The sequence below is a fragment of the Brassica rapa genome, chromosome A04, assembly GCF_000309985.2.
Source record: "Brassica rapa cultivar Chiifu-401-42 chromosome A04, CAAS_Brap_v3.01, whole genome shotgun sequence".
NCBI lineage: Eukaryota > Viridiplantae > Streptophyta > Magnoliopsida > Brassicales > Brassicaceae > Brassica > Brassica rapa.
The window spans coordinates 17,853,165-17,872,024 of NC_024798.2; the positions used below are offsets into that span (position 1 = coordinate 17,853,165).

At 37.1% G+C, this 18,860-nt stretch overlaps 7 protein-coding genes across 7 annotated transcripts; 3 read left to right on the top strand and 4 right to left on the bottom strand.

Annotated features, from left to right (window-relative positions):
• The first annotated feature begins 275 nt into the window (after nucleotides 1-275).
• LOC103865429 (agamous-like MADS-box protein AGL29) lies at nucleotides 276-938 on the top strand. The gene has a single exon (XM_009143220.3). The coding sequence runs from the start codon at nucleotides 305-307 to the stop codon at nucleotides 851-853; it is 549 nt and encodes a 182-aa protein (XP_009141468.1). The 5' UTR covers nucleotides 276-304; the 3' UTR covers nucleotides 854-938.
• A 151-nt stretch (nucleotides 939-1,089) lies between these two features.
• LOC103865336 (high mobility group B protein 14) lies at nucleotides 1,090-2,775 on the bottom strand. The gene is made up of 6 exons (XM_009143134.3): nucleotides 2,546-2,775; nucleotides 2,134-2,301; nucleotides 1,850-1,907; nucleotides 1,725-1,769; nucleotides 1,403-1,483; nucleotides 1,090-1,289 (listed from the first exon to the last, which is right to left on the bottom strand). The coding sequence occupies exons 1-6, from the start codon at nucleotides 2,596-2,598 to the stop codon at nucleotides 1,239-1,241; spliced, it is 456 nt and encodes a 151-aa protein (XP_009141382.1). The 5' UTR covers nucleotides 2,599-2,775; the 3' UTR covers nucleotides 1,090-1,238.
• Nucleotides 2,771-3,952, top strand: LOC103865340 (uncharacterized protein At2g34460, chloroplastic). Its single transcript, XM_009143137.3, has 3 exons — nucleotides 2,771-2,944; nucleotides 3,046-3,234; nucleotides 3,329-3,952. The coding sequence occupies exons 1-3, from the start codon at nucleotides 2,825-2,827 to the stop codon at nucleotides 3,887-3,889; spliced, it is 870 nt and encodes a 289-aa protein (XP_009141385.1). The 5' UTR covers nucleotides 2,771-2,824; the 3' UTR covers nucleotides 3,890-3,952.
• A 291-nt stretch (nucleotides 3,953-4,243) lies between these two features.
• LOC103865339 (receptor like protein 24) lies at nucleotides 4,244-7,292 on the top strand. The gene has a single exon (XM_009143136.3). It carries the CDS (start codon nucleotides 4,508-4,510, stop codon nucleotides 7,151-7,153), a length of 2,646 nt encoding a protein of 881 aa, XP_009141384.2. The 5' UTR covers nucleotides 4,244-4,507; the 3' UTR covers nucleotides 7,154-7,292.
• An 84-nt stretch (nucleotides 7,293-7,376) lies between these two features.
• On the bottom strand, nucleotides 7,377-9,105 carry LOC103865338 (urease accessory protein G). The gene is made up of 7 exons (XM_009143135.3): nucleotides 8,847-9,105; nucleotides 8,572-8,772; nucleotides 8,372-8,432; nucleotides 8,081-8,282; nucleotides 7,880-8,001; nucleotides 7,688-7,792; nucleotides 7,377-7,611 (listed from the first exon to the last, which is right to left on the bottom strand). The coding sequence occupies exons 1-7, from the start codon at nucleotides 8,897-8,899 to the stop codon at nucleotides 7,528-7,530; spliced, it is 828 nt and encodes a 275-aa protein (XP_009141383.1). The 5' UTR covers nucleotides 8,900-9,105; the 3' UTR covers nucleotides 7,377-7,527.
• A 111-nt stretch (nucleotides 9,106-9,216) lies between these two features.
• Nucleotides 9,217-10,774, bottom strand: LOC103865342 (60S ribosomal protein L18a-2). Its single transcript, XM_009143139.3, has 4 exons — nucleotides 10,600-10,774; nucleotides 10,392-10,507; nucleotides 10,234-10,297; nucleotides 9,217-9,769 (listed from the first exon to the last, which is right to left on the bottom strand). Exons 1-4 carry the CDS (start codon nucleotides 10,612-10,614, stop codon nucleotides 9,428-9,430), a joined length of 537 nt encoding a protein of 178 aa, XP_009141387.1. The 5' UTR covers nucleotides 10,615-10,774; the 3' UTR covers nucleotides 9,217-9,427.
• Nucleotides 10,775-16,709: 5,935 nt separating this feature from the next.
• On the bottom strand, nucleotides 16,710-18,487 carry LOC103865343 (cytochrome P450 710A1). The gene is made up of 2 exons (XM_033290402.1): nucleotides 16,896-18,487; nucleotides 16,710-16,849 (listed from the first exon to the last, which is right to left on the bottom strand). The coding sequence occupies exon 1, from the start codon at nucleotides 18,421-18,423 to the stop codon at nucleotides 16,918-16,920; it is 1,506 nt and encodes a 501-aa protein (XP_033146293.1). The 5' UTR covers nucleotides 18,424-18,487; the 3' UTR covers nucleotides 16,710-16,849; nucleotides 16,896-16,917.
• Between the last annotated feature and the right edge of the window lie 373 nt (nucleotides 18,488-18,860).

Here is an 18,860-nt window from a genome sequence, read left to right on the forward strand (position 1 = left end):
CCCTGAGATATTTGTCAGTTTATAAAATATATTCATTCTTTATTTGAATAGTTTCTAATTGTGTATTAATACAATTAGTGGAGATTTGAATAACACAACTAGAAAAATAAGGCAATTCAAGATTCTCATTTAAAAACTTGCTAAATATACTCTTATTAGGTTCAATGAAAATTCTCCCACCTTCCTTTCTAAATTTAGAGAAATCTCTTGTCTTCTTCACCAATATAATAATACTCTTTCACTGCACAAAGAAAAACAGAACCGATCTCTCTTATTATTATTTACCGTGTAGCAAAACAACAAAATGGGTAGGAAAAAGATCAAGATGGAGATGGTTCAGGACATGAACACAAGGCAAGTCACCTTTTCAAAACGTAGAACCGGTTTGTTCAAGAAGGCAAGCGAGTTAGCCACCCTCTGCAACGCTGAGTTAGGTATTGTTGTCTTCTCGCCAGGAGGCAAGCCTTACTCCTACGGGAAACCGAATCTTGATGCTGTCACAGAGCGGTTCATGAGGGAATGCGATGATGATTCCGACAGTGGGGATGATGAAGAAGAAGAAGAAGAAAGAGGCAAAAGTAGACCTAAAATGAAGAAGGTGAACGAACGTCTTGATTGTCTCAAGAGAGAGATTGAAGCTGAGAAGAAACGAGGCGAGGAGAGGCAGGCAAAGCTTGAATCCGCTGGAGATGAGAGGTTTGAGAAGCCTATTGAGAAGCTAACCATTGATGAACTCAAAGAGTACATGGATAAGTTGGAAGCAGTCCATGGTAGGATCCAAGGTCAAGCCAATAAGATGCAGGCTTCATCTTGTCTTGTGTTTCTCTCCGGGGACAAGGCTTCTGTAGAATGAAGATTTAGATATTCTATTTTTGTTTATTGGCTTCAGAAGTTACTAATACATTGAAAGATCTTGTTGGTGCAAAACTGTTCTCATCTATAGAGAGTGTGACTATATCAAAATATGATATCAAATGAATGTAACAAGATAACCAGAAAGTACCTGAGAATTTTTCTGCAAGTGACTTACTAAAACTTGATCATCTTTTCAAATAGAAACTGAAACAATGAAACCTTTGTCCAACACACTGAAGAAACTGGTTAATTTCTATTAATCTCAAAGTGCAGTCAACAAGAGTGTCAAGATCTCAACCAAAAACAAACTTCTAAATGTTGTTGACACTGATATACAAAATCCATATTAGAAGGCTTAGAACAAATGTTTTGCTGATGTGGGTCTATTCAGAAAAGTCTGATTCGGTCTCTGATTCATCAAATTCACCTGATTCCTGCATAAACAATAGTAAGAATGAAAAGCTCAGACTAATGATGTTCTACAAACACATCAGTGGGGGACACTGAGGTGAATAAGTATTAAATAGTAAAGAAGAAAAGAAGGTACCACTCTCTTAGTATATTCAGTCATTGCTCGGTGAAACTCTTCCCTCTTCTCAGTGGCTATATCATAATATTTTACCTTCTCCTATAAAACAGTAGATGAACAAACAAACAATGAGGAAGAAACTTTAATCTTTCTCAAGGATTTGAAATACCAACCAAAAAACAATGTGAGGAGCAAATAGGAGACATGAAAATCATCTCCTTGTTTAGGGAAAGCATAAGCTATCAACACAATTTTTAAATGATAGAGAAAGTCTGAGTTGGTCTCTGATTCATCAAACTCTAAGAGACAAGAAAGTAAAGTGGGAGAGAAGATGAGTTACCTCGTAAGTCATTGTTTTCCATTTCTCTCCACATGTCTTCCCAATCTAAGACAGAATCAAGAAGAGAACTAAGTCAGCAACAGAATCAAAGTGAATGGTAATACTTTTGAGAACATTGAAATTACCTCTCGCATTGACTTGACCTCAGGATTCTCCTCTTGATATAGCTTCCGAAAATCCTCCCTTTGGAACCAAAAGATCAAAAAAAAAAGGCAAAATGAGGCAACAGGTGTATGTATCTTCCTATGAGTCCTAAAGTAACCACACCATATAAAACAACTTGGGAATGCAAAATAACTAATCTCAATCTAACAAGCAATGGCAAAAGAGCTGACCCTAGTGAATATACACAGCAGACACTATAGAAACAATAGCAACTAATCATATGATATCAGAATCAGACACGTACAAGAAAAAGAAGAAAGCAGTGGGAGGTTTCTTAGGCATCTTCCCATGGAGTTTATCAGCTTTCTTATTCTTCTTCTTCTGACTAGTCTTCGGCTTCCTCAAAGGCTTGAGTCTGAGTCTTGTAGAGCTTCTTACATCCTCACTTGACTTCCCAACCAACTCCAAGTTCCTGCAAATGAAATTTACAGAATGCAATCAACAAGTAACATCATCTTCGCATATATAGAGCCTTTGAATAGCATAAAGTTCACACGTTTCCTTTACAATTAGATCCAATTCACTTATTAAATCATTAATCAATCACTAGAGACACCAAAGCAGAACTATAAACATAGAAGAACAAAGCAGAACCAAAGCAAAAAAAAAAAAAAAAAAACAAACTTGTTCTCATGAACCTATCCACGAAAACATACCGAGCAGAGCCTCCACCGCCGTACGACGGAGACTTGAGTCCTTTCTTCGTCATTGTCTCCTCTGCCGTCAAAGATTTTCTCGGAAAAAAAATACGTTTGCTCCCGGGGCTTTTTGGTAATTAACCGATTATGAGAGACAGATACGCCACGTGGCGTTATATCATCTACAAAAAAAAAGAAAACACAAAACGAAAACCTCAAGAAAAGAATAATTATTCACCGTTAAAAAACTTCGTGAGGGAGAGAGAGAGAGATTATTTACACATAATAGTCGATGATATGACAACATCTCTGCTGCTTCTCAGACATTCCTCCTCACCTGCTGCTGTCTTCTTCTCTTCCTCTTCCTTCGTCTTCGCCAAGAACACAAACTCCTCTCGCTCCTTCACTTCCATCAAGGTCAGATTTTTAAATTAGAATCTTCAATTAGATCGATAAAGGTTATATTTTTCAGTTATTGTGTTTGGTTTATGAGTTAACAGTGTTGTGTTGTGTCTCAGATGGAAAGAGGTGAAGCGAGTGAGCAAATCACCGGAGAGAAGAAGAAAGTGTTTGTCGCCGGAGCCACCGGACAAACCGGGAAGAGAATCGTGGAACAGCTCTTATCCCGTGGCTTCGCTGTCAAAGCAGGCGTTCGCGATGTAGACAAAGCAAAAACATCTTTCAGACAAGACCCATCTCTTCACTTCGTAATGTCTTTTTTTCCCTTTTAATTAAAAAAAAAAAAAAAACTCAACCTTTTTTCTTTCTGACTACAACATTCTCTTATCTTCTTGTATTAAGGTTAAAGCAGACGTGACAGAAGGGTCAGAGAAGCTAGCCGAAGCCATCGGCGACGACTCTCACGCCGTGATCTGCGCTACTGGCTTCCGCCCCGGGTTCGATCTCTTCGCTCCTTGGAAGATCGATAACTTCGGAACAGTGAGCTTGGTGGACGCGTGTAAGAAACAAGGAGTCAACAGGTTTGTTCTTGTAAGCTCGATCTTGGTGAATGGAGCTGCGACGGGACAGATTCTCAACCCGGCGTACATCTTCCTCAACGTCTTTGGACTTACCTTGGTCGCTAAGCTTCAAGCTGAGAAGTATATCAAAAGATCTGGCGTTAACTATACTATAGTGAGGCCCGGTGGGCTTAAGAACGATCCTCCTTCGGGAAACGTAGTCATGGAGCCTGAGGATACTTTGTCTGGAGGGAGCATATCGAGAGACCAGGTGGCTGAAGTTGCGGTGGAAGCTTTGCTTGATGAGGAGGAGTCTTCTTACAAAGTTGTGGAGATTGTTGCTAGTGCTGATGCTCCTAAACGTTCTTACAAGGATCTCTTTGCTTCGGTTAAAGGACATTAACTAACGAGAATCACAATGTAATGATGAGTCTCATCCTCTATTACAGAATATTTATTTCTCTTACTGTCTTGAGTACAACAACAACAACAAACAGAGATACATAAGCTTCTAACGCATAAACCGAGTTTCACTAACCATGGTTCTAACCGTGAACAAAATATTATTATGGCATCTGTTCAAACAAATAGTAACTGTTATAACAATTCTTGCCTAGACGTGAATTAACCGTGAAATTTTCTTTGAGTTTATATTCAAAATCCAACGTATTAACATAGAGATTAGGATAGGTTAAGTTATGGTACATTTAATAATATAAATGAGGTCGCACATGTTACAGCTAAGAAATAAGAGATGAGGCATTTAGTTGAAATATGAGGTCCACTTTATTATAGATGAGTCGCACATGTTACGGCTAATATATAAGGCGTTTAATTAAAAGATAGATGCGGTCCATCGTAAAAATCCACCTAGAAGAAGTTGTGATGATTACAATTTAATAAGATAGATGGTGCGACATTATGTCAAGTTGTGTGGGTGACAATCTTTATTTATACCACCAACCTTTCCTCTCACTTTTCTTACACCAACAATTCTTCTTCAAAAGTTTTCATAAAAACCATGTCTGAATCCTGCATGCGTTTGCATTTTCTCTCGCTAATTTTGCTCTGTTGTGTCTCCCATTCAACGAGCTTCTTCACTTTCAAAGTCGATTCTAGTAGTTATGTTGCTTGTGGTCCCCATCAGACTCAAGCTCTCACTGAGTTCATGAACGAGTTTGATAGCAGCCACTGCAACCTCAGTGATCCCTTTAACGGAGTCTGGTGCGATAACTCGACCGGTGCAGTCACAAAGCTACGACTCAGCGACTGTCTCAGTGGAACTCTAAAGCCCAACAGTAGCCTATTCAGGTTACATCATCTTCGTTACCTTTTTCTAAGTGGAAACAATTTCACCTCATCTACCCTTCCATTTGAATTTGGCAATCTCAACAGGTTAGAGATTTTAAATCTTTGCTATAACGGCTTCGTCGGCCAAGTTCCTTCCTCATTTAATAACCTAAGCCTTCTTTCATATTTAGAACTTTCCCAAAATGAGCTCACCGGTAGTTTCCCACTCATACGGAATCTAACAAAGCTCTCGGTTCTAAGCCTTCTTAATAATCATTTCTCCGGAACTCTGAATCCCAACAGTTGTAGCCTGTTTGAGTTGCACCACCTCAGTTACCTTGATCTAGGTTCCAACAACTTCAGTTCATCACTCCCTTCTGAATTTGGAAATCTCAGCAGGTTAGAGGTCTTGTCTCTTTCCGCCAATGACTTTTTCGGGAAAGTTCCTCCCACAATCAGTAACCTTACCTCGTTAACCGAATTATACCTTCAAAACAACCAGCTCACTGGTAGTTTCCCACTGGTACAAAATCTTACCATGCTTGTTGTTCTAAATCTTGGTGGTAACCACTTCTCTGGAACCATTCCTTCTTCTATCACCACTATGCCTTTCTTATCATATCTCGATCTGAGAGTAAATGATCTCACCGGATCTATTGAGTTTCCTAACTCCTCTACCCCATCTAGGCTCGAGTACTTGTACCTTGGGAATAACCATTTTGAAGAAAAAATCATAGAGCCTATCTCAAAGCTCATCAACCTCACACATCTAGACCTATCTTTCCTTAACACAAGCTATCCAGTTGACTTCAGCCTCTTCTCCTCTCTCAAATCTTTGCTGCACCTTGATCTTTCCGGTAATAGTATATCTCCAGCCAGTTTAGGTTCAAAGTCAGACATCCCAACAGACTTGGAGATTTTGTTGTTACGACGTTGCGGCATCAAAGAGTTCCCAAACATCTTAAAGAACCTTGAGAAGTTGAAGAATATAGACATTTCAGGAAATATAATCAAAGGAAAAGTCCCTGAGTGGTTATGGAAGCTTCCTCGTCTAAACACAGTGTTTCTTTCAAATAATTCGTTTAATGGTTTCGAAGGTCCAGTGGATGTTTTGGTAAATTCATCGGTGAAGACTTTATTTCTGGAGCAGAACTATTTTGAAGGAGCAATTCCTCTCCTACCACTCTTTATAACAGACTTCTCTGCGTTGGACAATAGATTCACAGGGAGCATACCTCTTTCAGTTTGCAACTATAGGTCTCTGATGCTTTTGAGGCTACCTTACAACAAACTCACGGGTCCAATTCCTCAATGCTTGAGTAACTTGACGTTTGTGAATCTACGGAAGAACAACTTGGAAGGAAGTATCCCTGACGCCTTTTATAAGAGTTCTTCTCTACGATCACTCGATGTTGGATACAATCGACTAACCGGGAAACTTCCAAGATCTCTTCAGAATTGCTCATCTCTAGAGTTTCTAGTTGTTGACCACAACAGAATCAAAGACAAGTTTCCCTTCTGGCTCAAGTCTTTACCAAATTTGAAAGTCCTTGTCCTCAGTTCAAACAGATTCCACGGCTCTATATCTCCTCCTCCTGGTCAAGGTCTTCTCGGGTTTCCAGAGCTGCGCATATTTGAGATATCTGATAATAAGTTTACTGGAAGCTTGCCACCAACATACTTTGTCAACTGGAAAGCAACCTATGAAGGTGGTAGTCTATATATGGTACACATAAAAGATACTTCAGGGAGACTGTACTATACATATACAGAAGCTATAGATTTGCAATACAAAGGTCTATCAATGGAGCAAGGGAAGGTCCTTAATTCCTACGCCACCATCGATTTTTCAGGGAATAGACTTGAAGGACAGATTCCTGAATCCATTGGTCTCTTGAAAGCGCTGATTGCACTCAACTTTTCCAACAACGCCTTCACAGGCCATATTCCTTTGTCGTTGGCCAATCTGAGCAATCTTGAATCACTAGACCTATCAAGCAACCACCTCTCAGGTACTATTCCTAATGGACTTGGAAGCCTCTCGTTTTTGTCGTACATAAATGTGTCTCACAACCAACTCAAGGGTGAAATACCACAAGGAACACAGATTATTGGACAACCTAAATCTTCATTTGAAGGAAATGCAGGCCTTTGTGGTCTTCCTCTCAAGGAGAATTGCTTTGTGACTAATGCTCTACCTACACAACCACCTAAGCAAGAAGACGAAGACCAAGTAGAAGTGTTGAACTGGAAAGCTGTAGTTATTGGGTATGGACCTGGACTGTTACTTGGATTGGCAATAGCACATGTCATGGCTTCATACAAACCTGAGTGGCTGATCAAGATAATTGGCCCGAATAAGCGCAGAAACCATTAGGGTTATGTATGTCTAGTGGTTGAGTACTCATGTCGTGTATGAAAGCATTTCCTTATGTTTGTTATATCATTATCTGATGCTTTGTTCTATTTCGCTTTTTTTTTAATAAATCGTGTAAAGTGTCTTACAAGGTTGTGGAGATTGTTGCTAGTGCTGATGCTCCTAAACGTTCTTACAAAGATCTCTTTGCTTATGTTAAAGGACATTAACTTGAATCACAATGTAATGATGAGTCTCGTGCTCTTAAAACCTTTATTTCTCTTACTGTCTTGAGTACGACAACAACAAACAGAGATACATAAAAGAACAACGAACTGATTGATACATAAGCTTCTAACGCATAAACCGAGTTTTATTCAGTTCTTAAGAAGTGGTTAATGGCGCTTGTTCCCAGTTGCTTGCTCCCATGAGTTCATGACGTGGTTGACTATTTCTTCAACCCCAAGCCCATGCTTCACCTGAATATAGTTTAGCAATCAGATCTTTGTAAACACTAAAGCTCATTGGTACTATAAGTAATGAATCATATAAAACCTGAGCAAAGACGAATGGACCTCCATCACGCATGCGTAGAGCATCCCTTTCCATGACAGATAAGTCAGCTCCAACAGCTGCTGCGAGATCTGTCTTGTTTATCACCTTGCAGTTTCAACACACAAGAGAGTTTAATCACATTACCATAAACTTGATCATTGTAAGTTGAAGCAAACATAAGTATATATATACCAGAAGATCAGCTTGAGTGATGCCAGGACCGCCTTTACGTGGTATTTTATCACCAGCCGACACATCGATGATGTAGATGATATAGTCAGCCAGCTCTCTGCTGAAATTAGCAGCCAAGTTATCTGCAAACACACAACACTGAATCTATTCAATCTCATTTGATTCCTTGAGAAAACAGAAGCCATAACTCGAACCGCCTACCTCCACCAGATTCACAAAGAAGCAAATCAGTCTTGAACAAGTTTGATAACTCCTCAAGAGGACCTAGGTTGATACTGATGTCTTCACGGATGGCTGCGTGTGGACATCCACCGGTTTCAACGGCTCTGATCCTTTCTTCAGGAAGAGCTCCGTTCTTCACCAGAAACTCACCGTCCTCTTTGGTGAATATATCATTTGTCACCTACACAACGTTTACAAGACCAAAGTCACATGTCTACTGCACTGAGACCCAAAGGAAACAATCTTATGTCTGGTAATAATAATACTCACAGCGGCAAGACTGTACTTGTCTCTCAAGACTCTACAAAGAGCAAGCATCAATGCTGTTTTCCTGAGTTAACCATAAACAGAAAGGTTTAGACTTCTTGTCTGAAAAAACATTATCTAGAGATTGTTCTTTGTTCTGTTCCCAAATCTAAATAAACCAAACAGTCAATATGATTTGTTTGAAGTAGAGAAAAGACAGTTACCCTGTGCCAACAGGACCGCCAATACCGACGGTGAAAGCTCTCTCGGAGAAGTTACGGTCGTTAAGAGGAGGAGCTCGGCGGCTGAAGTATCCAGGAGAGTAGATGGGTTCGTGTGAGTGCGGTGCGAGTCCATCGTGGCTATGGTACACCCTCCCGTCCGGTCCTACCCATGACGTGTCACCACCGCCGCCTTCTGGTTTCCTACTTGACAGAAACAGATAGATTAGTGGATGATAACACGAACAGATCGCAGAAAGAATCAAGGGAACACGAACTTGTGGCCTTGCTCGTGGTCGTGATGGTGATGATCATGGTCATGTGAAGCCATTTTTCAAGGGACTTGGGGCTCTGCTTGGTTGCTGCGTTGACTTTCACTTGAGCTACTACGCGAGAGTGAATCTTGAACACACACAAGCGAATTCAAGAAGTAACCTTATCTCCCAAAGTGGTAGGAGATTCTTTATGTTCCCTCGGTACTTAGAATGACCTAAATGACCCTGTCGGTATCAACAATACTCATTTGTCATCTGTAAGAAATAGATTATCTTTCTAAATATACATCTTAAGCCTTGGTTAAGTAATGAATATTGTTTTGATATATACGTGTTCTTAAAGTGAGTTTGATTTTGAACTTACAAATCAAGAAAGAAGAAAAAAGGTTTTTTTTTTCAAAATTAAGATGAAACAAGAACCACAAAATCCAGACAAAGTGGAGTTTAGTTCCATGAGTACGACTAGAATGTTGATAAACAAAAATATCCTTGAAACGAAAGAAAGACAAAACAGCAGATAACTTCAATCACGATTCTATCCCCAAACAAAAAAGGTATGTGAAGTCGTCAATCAGAGACTCTTATCACATGAACAAGTTGGGTTTGGAGGCCTTGTAGGTGGTCTTGAGCTTCCTGGTTGGTGGTCTGACCTTGCGGAACACCAACGGGAACTTGATTTTGCTGTTGTGGAACTGCTTGGTGCTCTCCCTCTTGCAAAGCTTGGCCGGGACAGTTGCTGTCTTGATGATCTGGATGCAAGGGAACCTGACGCGGTGTCTGGACGCCATCTCGGTGTACATCTGCTCCACGGCTCCGTTCAAGGTAGTGTCACGGTACTCCTTGTACATGTTGTGGTACCCAGTCCTGCTCTGGTACCTCAACCAGATTCCAAAGTTCTTGATGGTTGTTGGGTTCTTCTCAAAGATCTGCAAACACAATTCAATCACGGATTATTACCTCAGTAAATTAACAATAAAGCTTTATAAAAACCGAAACAATGTGAAAGTGTATGTGAGCTCAAGCGTTATAGATTAAAGCTACGACCTTTACCAAAAGGTAAAGATTAAACCAAGAACACAAATACAATTGCTTCCAGAATACGTTAGGTCATTTACTAATTTTCCTACCACAACAATGTTCACATCAAAACTTCATATCGACCAGCGAGATTATATGAGCTTTGCATAAGCTTTGTGATAGTCCATATAAACTCAAGTGTTATAGTAGATTTGAGTGTCAAAGCTATGAACTAAGCACACAAATACAATTACTTTCCACCCAAGTTAGGTCATTTACTACATTTTCTAACACAATATTTTATATATTACAACTTCATATGGCCTAGCGAGATTAGTCATTACATATTAAGAGAAAGGAGAGAGTATGTTACCTCGTTGATGGCGAGCATCTGACCGTTACTCTTCTTAACCTTCTTCAGCTTCCTCAAGAAATACCTAATCCAGATTACAAACTCATAGTTATTAAGAGATAAATTAAACCAATAAAAGAGAATAAATCAATAAGAGAGGCGATAAAAAAAAGACTAACCAGAACTTGGACTTGGCACGAACCTCGTTCGTGGCCCAAAGCTTCATCCTGTAGATCTTAGGCTGCACATCTTTCTCTGTCGGGAGAGCTCTTCCGACAACCTGGTACTGGTGAAACTGCAAAAGAAAGACAAAAAGCCCCAGATTAGATTCAAACTAAGCTGAATGTTTGATACATCAACAATGGAGAAAGGATCAAAGTGCTTTACCCTGAAAGCGCCCATTTTCGTCGGTAGAAAGCTAAACAAATGGAGACGGCTAGGGTTAGTGCCGTTTATAAACGAGCGTACGCGAAAACCCTAATAGCAAAACTTGATATCTGAAAGCCCAATGGGCTGATAATTATATATCATTTCTTAAGCCCATCCAAATTGAATATGTTTTTTTAATCTGTTGGAACTTTAGTCCACAATTTTTTTTTATTCAAAATCAGCTTTTATAAATTATTTTGACTCTGGAATACAAACGAAAATAATCCTGTGTAATACCCCACTAGGCCAATCACATTATTATTAAACTAGATTTTTATTTCCAGTTGCTTTGTAATTTGTACAAAATTAAAACATAATTTATTTAATTTGACTAGATGATATTTTAAGGATGTGGTTGAAAGCTTAGTATATCATCAAAATCTGTCAACGTAGAAGTAATTGTTTGTTTGACAATGGTGCATGACTCTCTTACTAATTGTGCCGATCGAGAAAAAAACGTATGTTGGTTGGATACGAGGAGGTTTGGGTTGCTAAAATTTGCATTAAAAAATATCTCTTGCTCACTGCATATTGTATGATTACGCAGATATAAAATTATTATTTACGGTTTATTTGAATAATATCCATAGAGAAGTTATACACATATATTGCATTTTTAATTGTGGATTAGTCTGAACATTTCTATAGGTTCGGGATATATCGAGTTTAAAAAATATTCTCAAAGATGTTTACTTATATGTTCATATGAATATCACTTAACTCGTATTGTATGAAATGTGAGTTCAAAATCCATCTCCGCTTTAATTATGACAGACATGGTGAAAAGATTGTGGTCGTGGTCAGGGTAGAACTGGAATAACTCTCAATCTGGAAGATTATCTATCATCGCAACAGTGAAACTTTTCTTTGTCTGAAAATTATTTTCTTGTTTTTGCAATCTTGTCAGCTTATACATAAATGCTGCCATTAAGTGTTTGATTGATATCGCTTGCCACCGTTATTTATCCTATTTCACCAAACTCATTAAAGTCACACTAAGAGGTCCTCTTGCTGGTCCAAAGCTAGCTGACAGGCGATAAAGAGTTCTGCAAAGCAATCTTTGCCAAAAGTGTATATATGATGTCGAGTTCAAGTTTTCCGAAATAGATGTGAAATCAGTAGAAGAGGAAAAAGAGGATATACAAATTATCATAATTAATTTACAAATATGTAGTTAATAATAGCATGTCACATGTTTATATATTCATTCCGGTTGTAATTGTAGACAAGGCCTCTTGTATAGTATATTCCAACGATCTAGATGTGCAAAATATTATTGAATTTGCGAATTTGTTTTACTTCTAGTATGGATATGGTTTTGGCTTTCTATCGTATGTATTGTACAACCGGGATTTATGGTCTTTCCAAAAGAGAGAATAATATAAAATTGATTTAAATTTTGAAAATTGATTACCCACATGAAACTCGTTATAACTAGTCAACTACACTGATGCACAAAAAAATACATGAAGAAACAAATGACATCTTACAAGTTACAAATTGTATAACATTCTAGGGTCACTTGCTTCCACAGACACATTACTCGAACATTAATAAAACCACGCTCTCCGTCGACAAAAAGGTAAATTAAATAAACGATACGGGGTGTTTTTTTTTTTGGTAAAATATTAAATATTATACCAAATTTTTAGTTTTTGACAGAAATTACAAAAATAACAAATAGCAGAACGCAGAAAATAAACTAAACAATACAACAAAGAACGACAAAGACGAGTAACCGAAGCAAGGAAGCTAGTCTAACTACCAGCTAAGCAGCGGAAACGAGCGAGGACCAAAAACAGACTGGAAGGTCGGAGAAGAAGAGACGGTCGCCACGAGCTACCGAGAGATAGGCGCCCTCAAACCTAGAAGCTACGGCTCCTGCAGCTTCCGCAACCCGACTTAACACAAACCAGCGCGAAGAATCAACGCATGAACCTACTAAAAACACCAGACAGACGCACTCCCGACGACACGAGAAAGAGTTCCCACGCGACGATGCCCGTCGTTCGAAAGACAGATCTGAAGGATGCCGTCTCCAAACCCAACCTGTCGTGACTGTCTACACCCATTTAACCGAACCTACATATAGAAGGAGCGGACCACATAGAAATCCCTCCTCCGGGAACACACCAACAAGAGAATTAGCAGACCGAATGTCCCAACAAGAGAATTAGCAGAATTAACACACCAACAATTATCAGACTGAATTTAAATATATTTAAAGAATTAGGATACGGGGTGTTACAATAAAAAAGATACGTATTATCCGTGTATGATTATCTCTTATCTTTCCCCAAAGAAGCATGTGCATGACTACATGTAACTTGTTGTTCAAGAAAAGACTAGATGTAACTTATCGGACACTGTACTCATTTTATTTACGTTATATTAAAATATTATTATTTGTCTATTTTAATATCCATATGAAAATTATGAACAATTATCAGACTGAATTTAAATATATTTAAAGTATCTTATATATTAAAACAGAAGTCATGACTTCTTTTCATGTGTGATTTTTTAAATTTGGACCATTCTTAGAAAATATCTTATTTTACATAAGATCATTATTATATTTTTTAATATATTTATCTTTTTTATTTGAAATACAAATAAATATATTTAAAATGTTCTAACAAAATCTTTTTAAAATCTTCTTAGAATATTTTTAAATTTACTTTCAAACATTAGTTAGTTTTAATTTAAATTATCATAAAATATAATTACAAATTAAAATTGAATATAGTTTTGGTTTATAAACGAAAATTTAAATAAAATGAAATTAATTAATTTCACAAATACATATACAAATAATTTTTAAAGATTTTGTTAGAAATAAATATTTTTAATTTTAATTTTTTCAAATTTGTTTTCTAATAAAATAAAAAATCATGATTTTTTGATGAGTGATATTTTTATTTGGACCATCATTTAAATTTTATATTAAATGTATATCACTAATGCTAATATACATAATTATTTTAACTATTTTAATCATAATATCTTTTATTTAAAAAAAAAAAAAAATTCTAACAAATCTCTTGAAAAAGATTATAATAAGATCTTAATTGTCATAAATTGAATATAAATATTTTCAACTAATTTTGTAATTAGTAATGAAATGTTACTAAAAGAATAAAACTATATCCTATTTTATTAATTTTATAATAATATCTATCATTTTAAAATAAAAATATTATATTGAACAAAATATGATAAAATTATTTTAAATTGATAAGTTAACATATTTTATTTTCATAAATATAAAATATTTATGCTAAAAATATAATATGTTGGTAGAACGGGTTAATATTAGTAAACTATATAATACATGTATAAAAATTTAACTTATTTTAAACTTTTTAATATACAGTAATTTATTATATAAAGTTGATAAACATTAAAAAATTACTAAAAAAACTCTAGCGATTTGAATTACGGATCATAATTACAAATAAATTAAATATAAAATTATTTTCATATATGTTGTTTCATGCATTAAAAAATTTAGTTTAGTAATCAAACGTAAATTCAATAAGACAAATATATAATAAGCAACATATATATGTGATAATTTTAATTTACAACATGAAAACTATAAAATTATTATATTTGACATAATTATACAAACATTTAAATATGTGAGTAACATTAAAAATATATAATAATTATGTAAAACAAATATCTATATATATAAATAAGAAAATATATATCCGCACGGTTGTGCGGGTGGAAATCTAGTTTGTAAATTTAAATTTGAAATTGAAATAGTACTTTGTATTGTTGGACGCTTCAACGTCTATCATCCTATATAATCTCATGTGAATCCATCCATGATTTATACTTGTGACATTTTATATTTGATTTAAAAAATAAATCCAATCTTTTCACAAGTTTCAACCAAATTTCCATATCCTACGTTGAGCATATCTTTTAACACAATACAAGTAGTAGTGATTGTCATGATCTTTATATAATGCTAAATCAAATCTTGTAATGATGATCAATATTTTTTTCATAATTTCATGTTTGATAGTCTATTGTATATATTAGAAGATAACAATATCATTGTACAGTTTAGATACGCTATCTTCTAATAGTATATTATCATCTCTAACTAATGTTTTCATGTTGTATAATTTTGTCTTTTTCTGAAAAAAATTAATACCAATAAAAACTCTTGGGTCTGCCATTGGCATCATCTAAATTAACTATACATACTTTCCCACCTCACCTACCCCAAAAATAATAATAGAGACATGTTTTATTATACAAAAAAACTGAAATTCTTGCAACCCAGTATTAAGTCATAGAGGGAGAGAGAGAGAGAGAGTACATTCGAGAGGATCAATCATAACAAATACGCTATATGTGAGGCGATTCAAAAAGGTAATAAAACACAAATAGATAATAAATGACAAATTAATTTTTGTGTGTTTATATGTATTATATATTTGATAATTTTCAAATTTATTGAGAAATTTAAAGAATATGATCATTTGCATATGTTATGAATAAATAATGAAAAGTAAATAAAATAAAAAATATGATCCATTGTTTCATCATGTTTAAACATAGATTGGCTTTCTATTCTCCATATCTATGAATGCTTCCATAGATAGACATCAGCCATGTTCTTTTAGAAGTTGCTGCGACACACTCGGACGACTGCAAAACACAAAGGAAAATAAGGAAGTTGCCGCTGTGGGGGGGAAGGTGGTTGTCGCTGAATAGATAATATGTACACTGTACAAGCCACTGTTTTTCAGCGATAAACAATTGTCTCAGGTTCACCGTAATTGTTAACAGCGGCAGCCTCTCCAAATTCGTAGATGACAAACTACTCAGTGTTGACGGCATTTTTCTGTGTAGTTAGCTACCAAGAGCATTTTCCAAAGTAAAATTCCATTTTTTTCAAAATGAAATAAAATTGAATATGAAATTAAAATGTTCTAATCATGATTAAGCAAGGACATGGAATAAGGGGGTGTGGTTTCAGGGTCCAAACATTTTTTTAACAAAAATAATGTTAAAAAAATGGTCCAATTTTTTTTAAAAATAATTAGAAATAAAGGCCAAAAAAAGTTGTTTATTACATGTTAAAAAACCTTTACATTCCGAGTAATACCCAGATACCGTCTTCTATTAGTCTTCTATTAGTCCTTGATACCGATTCTCATCTAATTATCAGTCCAAATTAAGAATATATATGTTCCACTTCAAATCTCACTCTTAATGAAACACTTAAAAGCTTTAGCCAAATCCACGAACTTTGTGTATTTTCCTTAATCTCCCAAAAATATATATTTCTCAGAAGATAATGTTTCGTCGAGTAAACCAAATACAGTGAGACGTATATATATATATATATATATTCTGATTTTATTATAATGCTAACATTATTTAAATCAATTTGGCTGTTGTATTTCAAATCAAAATTTATTGTAAATAAAATGTTGATACAATAAGCAACTTGTTTGAATTTCAACTCCAATTATTTGATTCTAAAGTCAGTGTATTCATAGAATATTTCCAAATCTAGTAGAGAAACAAATAATTCTCTATTAAACTATTATTTCGACGCATTCTGTGATATAGATACGGTATATGACTCTCTTTTTACTTCATTTTACTAGACTGTTTTTACATAGTCATGATAATGGAACGGGTACACGTAGAAGTAAAAAATACAGGACAACTGAACGCAAAATATTTAATCTTTTCTGTGTGTTTTGTGGGTTTGTTTTTTGGTAAAAATGTTTACCACTTTCGTGTTTTTACATAAACTCAAAGGAAACAAGAAGCGGAAGTACAAGAATTAAACTAACAACAACAAAATACAGACCGGACAAACACAGCATTGCCTTAACTGAAAGGAGAGGATATCAAGAGGACGCATGCTGCCGCCGTTGAATGGGGAGAGCTTCGGTTAGTCTCTTGCGCTCAATTATCAGCACATAGAAAAGGATGTCCATGATGCATATAGTAAATCCATTTTAGATAACCGGACACTAGAACACCACTGGGCACTAAGATTTAAATCGACTTAAACATATCTGACCATAAAAATCAAATCCAACATATAAATGCATGCCATAACTTCACGACATGACTTCACACGCCATAACTTAATCCATACAAAGAAAAAGACAAAACAAATTGGTGAACAGTGAACACGATACTGACATCTTCAAATTCAATAATATTTAACGCCACTAGCTTCGAGAGACACACGCCACGAAACAGCAGTAGTAATAAAGACAAGACTCCAAATTAATTCAACGTAAGGTACGGATACGCTGCGACGCGCCTAGACAAGAACACCGTACATCCGTCCTTGGGAGATATTGTGGGACAGTACACGATCTCATCGCAGCCGTCAGATCGAAGCCTCTTGAAATCCAGCAGCGTCGAGAACATGGCGATGAAGAGCACGAGGTGGTTCAGTGCGTAACGCTGACCTACGCACTGGTGAGAGCCCCATCCAAAAGCGAGAAAGTTGCGTTTGAACACCTGGTCTTCTTTCCTGGTCTCGCTAAACCGGTCTGGATCAAACTGGTCCGGTTCAGTGAACCCTTGGAACGATGAGTCGAAGACCGAGGGAAAGACGATGGTTCCTTTAGGTACAGCGTAAGTTTTCGTGAGAGGGAAGTCTACAGCTGCCACGTGTGGGACCATAGTCGCCGGTGGCCTGTATCTCACAACCTCACGCGCCACGTTGAGCGTGTACTTCATCTCCGCGAGCTGATCAACTGTGATCAACGCGTTGGACTCAGGCGTCCATATGCTTCCAACTTCCTCCCTGACTCTCCTCAGCACATCCGGCTTCGACTCGAGCTGCGTCACCGCCCAGAGAAGCGATGACGTGGACGCGTCTTGCGCGGCGAAGAGGAAGTCGAAGAGGAAGCCTCCTATCTCCTCGTCTCTAGAATGAGGCGGAGGCGGATTACCGGATGCAGCCTCCGCGACTATAGGCTGCATCCAGAAGTCTATCAGACACGTCGGCTCTTCTCCGGCCGCCATCCTCGCTTTAGACTTTCCCGCGCATACCGCGAGTATGTTCGCCAGCCTCTTCACCGCCATGCGAGCCTTGTGGAAGGCAGACCCTGGAATGTCAAAAGGGAGCGTCATGGTTCCTAGGTTGAAGATGTTGTAGTCCGTACGGAACCTGTTTTTATCTTCCTCGTCAAGGTACGGTCCGACAAAAACCGTCTGAGAAGTTTCCAGGTTTAGATCACGGACAAGGTTTCTAAGCGACATAGGACCGTTACAACTCTCCTCCCATAGCCGTAGGTGACGGAGGATGATTACTTGCATGAGCTCAGAGTATGTAGAGAGTGCCTTGGGGGTGAAGTTTGGAGCAATCTGTCGGCGAACTGACTTGTGATCGTCACCGAACATGTAGATGAAGTTGTGGTCACCGAAGAGCTTCTTGCCGAAGGGATGTCCAACGAAGTGGAAGGCATCGGGGCGTACGTTGGTGAAGATTTGATGAGAAAGCTCCGTGTCTCTGATGTAGACTATGAATCTCCCGACGAGGTAGTTGGCGGAGAGGCCAGGGGAGTTTCCGGCCAAAGCGGATTGCTTGTACCAGAAGGAAGTGGGGTCACGGACAACTGAGACGGCGTTTCCGATGATGGGAGGGACGAAGAGAGGGCCAGGGAGGTTACCTTTTTTGCGAAGGTAAGTGAGTTGCTCGAGGAGAAGGTAGAGAAGTAATGCTGAGATGAGTATGTATGGTGAGAGAGAGGCTAATATGGAAACAGAGCTAACCATCATTCTTTGTTTATTTTTTTAGCTGGTTGTATATTTCCGATGATACTCATGAGTCTCAAAAGCTGAGTTATATACACAAAATGTACAAAACGTCGATAATATAAGAATTATATATTGTAACTGTCGACGACGGATGCATGCAATTTTGGCAACATGTGTGCTGTCCACCAACACGTGTGGATTCCAACCGGTAAGTGGAAATAATACAGAAACGGTAAACATAGCCTTTATCTATATTTAAATTACTTTAGCCTTTTAGTAAAAAAAAAATCTCTGTACTTTGTTTGGCAGTTCCATTTCGTACACGAGAACTTCAAAGTAAAGTGGGAATTGTCCAATTCAGTGTTGGACAAAAAAAAACTCTTAACAAAATAAGAAAGAATTATAATTTGATTAAATATGTATTGAAATACACTTTCTGTTAGAATAAGTTATATTTG